Here is a 6,367-nt window from a genome sequence, read left to right as displayed (position 1 = left end):
GTTAACATCCAGACAGCAGATCACAGCAGAACTGGGAGTGCAGTCAGAGGAGACTGGATCATTCCCTTCAGAAAAAGCATTTTTGGTCAGACTGCTTTTCTCTTAGAGCTGCTACTGAGTGGAACTTCACACCCGTAACTGTCAGAAATCAAAACACATATCATTTATTCAAGAGACAATTAAAAAAATGGCTCATTGACAATCAGAGTGTCAACACTGAGTAAACCTCCTCTCGCCGATACTCGTTACTGTCTTGTCTTTTATGTGCGCGTATGTTCTTACATTTTTCTGATTTTGGATTGTTTTATCACTAATTTGTTTTTCAGGTTAACTGCTAATTTTATAGAATACATTGTTTAATATATGTATGTAATGTTATGTAAATATGTAATTTTACTTTGATCTTTTAGGGTGATATTAACATCCACTCAGGGACTGCAGATGGAAAATAGCCCTTTGGCTAACTCTGGCATATTGACAGAAATGTTTATTATGCGCTGTCCCCTATATTTAAATAAATAAATAAATAAATAAATAAATAAATAAATAAATAAATAAATAAATAAATAAAAATAAAATCTGTGACATCTGCATCATTTGCCATGTCCTGTGTCCTGTTTCTCCTTTTAGTATATTTTTCCCCATGGTTTTGAGATAATTTAAAGTTAGAATCCAGACTGGCATAATGACCAGCTGATCTTTGATCACATTTTTTCATTAGTTAGCTGGATAAATGTTTCCTGCACAGATTTAATTTAATATTATTAGTCTGGCCTTTTAATCTACTTTACTTTTTCTCTAGTCGGAATTCCTCTTAGGACAAAAACAGCAAAAATGTAACTTGATTTGTTGGCAGAATTGCTAAAGTAACTCTGTTCATTTATGAAGACTAAAAGGATAAATAAATCAATAAAACATTAGACAAGTTAACTAAATTCCAAAAAGTGATTCATGCATCACAAATACATAAACTTCAACAAACAGACACATCTACAAGCGTGCACACACACACAAATACGATACATGCACCATGGGGTTTTGACAAAGTCACATGGGAGGAGCTCCAACAACCATATTTAAACTGCTCATGTGCACATGCGCGTTCCTGTGCATGAACAGCTGCTGCTTGTTGACAGGTGACATCTGATCATCCTGCATTTGTTTCCTCCACTACCACCCCCCCTAAAAAATGGTATAACTATTTGCAGTCAAGGTCACACTCTGAAAATAGTCTCTGGATCCATTGTTATTCAGGCCGGAGCTGTCGTCTGTGGGGCGAGAGTTTGGATGAAATGTTCTTTTCTAATCTTTTTTTTCATCTTTGCACTGATTGACATAAATGTACTTCCAGCATGAAAACCAAAGTAAAGCTCAGGAAGAGTCCTGGATCTGGCAGTATCACCTGCAGATCTCTCCTGCAGGACAGTTTGGATCTTCTTCCACCTCTGTCTGGTTTCAGTTGGTCAGCAGGGGGCGCCCTAGAGCTGCACAAACAGCTGTGCCATTGAGCAACCACTCACCATTGTTCAATGACATGTTTTGAGTGGTTTCGGTGTGCAGCTTCTCGATCATTTTGGCCAGAGGGCATCTTCAAACTTACCATTTTAAGGAATCTTTGAATCTTGCAAACCATCATCTTTTACTCTTCTGACAAAAGTCCAAAAATGAACGTTGCTCTGATCCTTTACCACTGAGTCCATTCCTCCATAAAAAGATGCAGCAGGACCTCTGCATCAGACCAAAAACTGACATGACAGAACAACCAAGACGAGGAGACATGTCACTGATCTGTTTACTGAGGTCAAGGACTTTTGTCACTTCAGCTGAATGAATCCTGATGTGATGTCACGGGGTGGAGGGGATGGGGGGATGTAATCTTCCCACTGCTGCCACGGAACAAGATGAGCATGCTGAGATCTGCTGTGTGATGATGAGGGACAGCAGGAGCGAGGGGGTCCTCTGAAATGTTTCCTACAGTCAGAGACCTCTAGAATAGCACCTAAGATTCTCCAGCTCCTCCAGGATAAAGATGTTCTGATGCCAAGATACTGGACAGCGAGGACAAGGCTTGAAGCTTCTGTCCCTGACTAAAATTCTTTACTTTCTGAGTCAGACACTGAAGTGTTTTCATATTCATACGTCTGTGAATTCCATCACCTATGATGGAGACAAGTTAAACAGCACAAACAGGATTTCTTTTGTTTCTAATGTCACCTGCTGCCCCCCCCCCCTCCCCCCGTTTCTTTCTGTCTGATTGGAAACTCTCTGAGGGGCATCCACCAATCTTAGGGAGGGGGTCTCAGATGTAGATTGCTCATCAAGAAGAAAACAAATGATCTGTAAAATAAAATAGAAGAAGACACGGGTTCTGTCTCAAACCTTCAGACTCGACATTTCTGTCCTTTTCATGAAAACAGTCCAGCCTTTTCATGCCTAAAGATGGTTCTGCATGTCCCCTCATTTTAGATCGGTTCAGAGATCTTCCATTTATAGATATTACCCTTTACGACCCCCCCCAACCCTCAGCCTTTGTCACTCCTCCCTTCATCGTTAGTGACAACTGAGAGACGAGTCAGGAGCTTATTTTAGTTTTCTTGGACTCACCCAAACGGACCCAGAACAGTTTTCCTGCCCGTTCTCCTTCTATCTCTGAGCCCAGCAGCAGTGAGGCCAGAACCAACGAAGCCATGGATGATGTCTACAAAGCAGCGGTGAGTTACAGCACTGGGGGGGGGGGGGGGGGGGGGTCACCTCTGTCACCCCCTTTGCTTTCCCTCTCTGTGAGCTTTAGCTGAAGATTTCCAAACTTTTATAGTTTGGATTTTTCTCTGGGCTTTCTTTCTTACTGATTAAAACATAAATATCCAGTCTAGCAATATTTTTTGTGGTGGGGGCACCCCCAGCACATTCACCCACGTAACCTCTACAGGGACTGAGAGAGACATGTGTGGAGGGGGGTCAGGAAGACAGTGCATGTGTCCGCAGCAGCCTGTGGCTAGAACCGGTGCTGCTGTTAAAACTGCACCCCCCAACACCCGTTTTGCCTGTTGCTGGTCAGACACAAGTCTGTCGTGAAAGCATCCTTTTCACTTCCTGACAAATGGACCCCAGGAGCCAAAGCTGGGCTTCAGCAGGACTTCTACTCCTGACAATAGAACAACAGCTGAGCACCTCAGGCCCATTCTGCCTGCAAACAGGAATAGAGCTTGATGTGGGCGGTGTCACATTACAGTCCAACTGGACAAAGATCTGCAGCAGGGCTCCAGCAGAAGAAGGTCAGCACTACACTGCAGTCCAAAAACTCACAAGCTCTTCTTTGCCCTGCAGGTGGAGAACCTGACGGAGGAGCAGAAAAATGGTGAGAGAACTCCACTTTAGAAAACTTCAGAGCAGCATCATCATGTTCATGTGCAGCTGTGAACATTTTAATGTCCCTTCTGTACGCCTTTATACTTTGGTGTTTGGGGAGTCCCACAGGGCTCCGTTTCTGGGATCCTTTAGTTTTCTTTGAGAAGAACAATTTCAGACTGTTCAGAGATAGCGCTGCCATCCAGCATGTCTTTAAAATCACGCAAAGTCTGGATCTACATGATGTTCCACACATGGTCCTCAGTCACAGGGGCTCCTGTTACCGCTGCACTGAATTCCTAAACGTTTGCAAAGATTTGCTCTTCAAGCTTTAAGGCACTTTTTTTCTACATTATGTTGATGAAAGAATAGATGGAATAAAGCTTAAATAAGTCAGCCACAGATGAGACAAACAGTAAAACATGACAAGAAGTAAAGACCTTTGATGCCTTCAGAAAGACACAGAGACAGACGCATTTCAAAATGTAGAACAAAGAAAGTATGTTCTGTAGGAGGTGGGTTCAAGGTCATCAGCAGACCAGAATACTCCCTTTGAAATTCTGAGGAGAACTCACAGGAGTTTTACATGAGACATCATGATTTTTTGCAAAGTTCCAGCTGGTAAACAGAGATTGGCCTAACTGACAAGCGTCAGCTGATGAAAATCTGCCAGGACTGTTGGAGCCTCAAAACACAGAACCTGTAAAACACACACAGTTCAGACCTTATATGAAGAGAAGACAAGGCTCTGGTCCAGGAAGAGGAACTAAGGCAGTAGTGAATGTGGATGGACCCGGGCAGAGGAGGCAGACTATAGGATGTTTCGGAAGAATGCAGGTGTCTTCATGTGTCCAACAGAAGACAGCATTGTCTCTCTGCTCTCTGTAGTGTTTCATGAATTAAATCCTAACTGACTTTAAGGGAAAGTGAAACGGCTGATGTGTCCCTTCCAGAGTTCAAAGCTGCGTTTGACATCTTCATCCAGGATGCTGAGGATGGCTGCATCAGCACCAAAGAGCTGGGGAAGGTGATGAGGATGCTGGGCCAGAACCCCACCCCGGAGGAGTTACAGGAGATGATTGATGAGGTGGATGAGGACGGTGCGTTACATGTCTGGTGAAGAATGAACAGATGTGTTAGCAGCACTTATCATCAGCATGATATAATCAGAGATCTCAGAAAAAACTCCTTTCACGTCAAACATCTGTTTCTCCAACATGTTCACTTTCTTTCGTTGTAGATTTCTAACTTTTCTATCAGGATCTTCAGCATTTAGGGATGGGTGGACCCCGTGTCACGAGCTGCAGGTCTTGCCGGGTCATTAACGTGGACTCTGTTGACAGGCAGCGGCACTGTAGACTTTGATGAGTTCTTGGTGATGATGGTTCGCTGCATGAAGGAGGAGAGCAAAGGAAAGCCAGAAGAGGAGCTGGCTGAACTTTTCCGCATGTTTGACAAGTGAGTTTTTGGAACGACAGAACTCAAGTTCAAAAAGAAAGCCCTCAAACTTCTGTGTCGGACTACGTTAGAAATGAAGAGCATGTCAAAGCACAAGCAGTGCAATCTTCTGGCTGGATCAGGGAGGACAGGAGCGAGTGCCGTAAAGAGAGAAGGAGATCTGGTTGAGGAGTCCCCAGAAGAATCAGTCAAACATGCTTTTTTTCAGTAATTCAGACAAATGATCTTTCATTAAAGATCCCATTAATTGTCATTTCAGTCAACAAATTGTGAAGTTCAGATAAAGGCTTTGTCAAGTAAAGTTGCTGTGAAGCATTAAAACGTTTTTCAACTACAGTAAATGTCACAGCTAATAAAGGAAAATAAATTTATGTAGTTACTAGTTACTTTTGAAAAGGATAAATATTTAATCTAAACAGAGGAATGGATAGAAATAAGTGTTTTTTGGAAGTTCTTGTAAAATCTTTGACGTAAATGAAAACACTGCCTAGAGGACAAAGGAACCTGGAGGTTTTTCAGATTAGCAGCTAGCAGACAGACAGAGGAGATAAACCAAAAGGGTGCGAAGCAGTACTTAAGTTATTTGCGTCACTGTCACGTTCTTTTCATGATTTTGATTGAGCTGCTCAATCAAAAACAGCTGGTCGCTTCCTGGCTCCCTTCCTGCTGGACTGTCTGGCATCTGGCACAGAGATTCAGTTTTTCTGAGGGAGATTTTATATTGTTGAAAATTGGTGACTGGGTCATGCGTCTTTCTGCGTTGTGATTGGTTGGATTTTTTTGTAAGACTGCAGAGTCAGTAGTATCTTGGTGGGTGGGTGGGGGTGTTTTCTTGCTGTCTAAGACAGTCACTGAAACAAAAAACAACAGACTCCAACATGACCCTGACCTCACCCCCCTCTGTGTGCAGGAACGGAGACGGCTACATCGACCTGGAGGAGCTGAAAACCATGCTGGAGTCCACCGGAGAGTCCATCACTGAGGATGACATCGAAGAGCTGATGAAGGACGGAGACAAAAACAACGATGGAAAAATTGATTATGATGGTGTGTGCTCCAGGACTCAGTGCTAGGATCACCTTCGTGTTCATGTGTACATGCACAGGCATTCATGACTTATTTTGTCTTTGACAGAATTCCTGGAGTTCATGAAAGGTGTTGAGTGAAGGTTCTGTTGGTGTGGCTTCATCATCAAATTTCTTCATGTTTCACTGGCAGCGACCTCCACACCCCACCACCACCACCACCACCCCTGACAAACCTATCGCCCTCTGGTGGGCAATAAAGTGTTGTGTAAAAAGACTGTTTTCAATAAAAGTATTATCGTAAAAATGACTCCAGGTCTGTCATCCCTGAGGGTGTTTGCAAGTCAGTTTTTTACAAAAGCAGGTTCAAGTCCAGTCCTATCGATCCCATTAACCAGAGGGAGGAAACTGTCCTGTGTTCTTACTGACGATCATGTTACTGCTGCACTGAATTTCTAGGACAGCAGTCAGTCTTCAGCTCCAGGTTCCATCTCAAAAACTTGGACTCCCAGGCTGTGAAGACGATAAACCAAAGT

At 43.2% G+C, this 6,367-nt stretch overlaps 1 protein-coding gene across 1 annotated transcript; it reads left to right on the top strand.

Moving 5' to 3' along the window:
- Nucleotides 1-2,554: 2,554 nt before the first annotated feature.
- Nucleotides 2,555-6,133, top strand: LOC101171215 (troponin C, slow skeletal and cardiac muscles). The gene is made up of 6 exons (XM_023957073.1): nt 2,555-2,711; nt 3,328-3,358; nt 4,302-4,448; nt 4,692-4,806; nt 5,717-5,853; nt 5,941-6,133. The coding sequence occupies exons 1-6, from the start codon at nt 2,688-2,690 to the stop codon at nt 5,970-5,972; spliced, it is 486 nt and encodes a 161-aa protein (XP_023812841.1). The 5' UTR covers nt 2,555-2,687; the 3' UTR covers nt 5,973-6,133.
- Nucleotides 6,134-6,367: the final 234 nt, after the last annotated feature.

This window comes from Oryzias latipes, chromosome 7 (assembly GCF_002234675.1).
Source record: "Oryzias latipes chromosome 7, ASM223467v1".
NCBI classification, from domain to species: Eukaryota; Metazoa; Chordata; class Actinopteri; order Beloniformes; family Adrianichthyidae; genus Oryzias; species Oryzias latipes.
Note: the sequence above shows the minus strand (reverse complement) of the source record. Positions and strands in the feature narration are given on the sequence as shown.

What these genes read in the sequence shown, in the direction of transcription:
- LOC101171215 (XM_023957073.1), top strand. Translation starts at nt 2,688, where the DNA reads ATGGATGATGTCTACAAAGCAGCG. An exon ending in ATGATGTCTACAAAGCAGCG is followed by an intron (nt 2,712 to 3,327) that starts GTGAGTTACAGC and finishes TTTGCCCTGCAG; the next exon opens with GTGGAGAACCTGACGGAGGA. An exon ending in CTTTTCCGCATGTTTGACAA is followed by an intron (nt 4,807 to 5,716) that starts GTGAGTTTTTGG and finishes CTCTGTGTGCAG; the next exon opens with GAACGGAGACGGCTACATCG.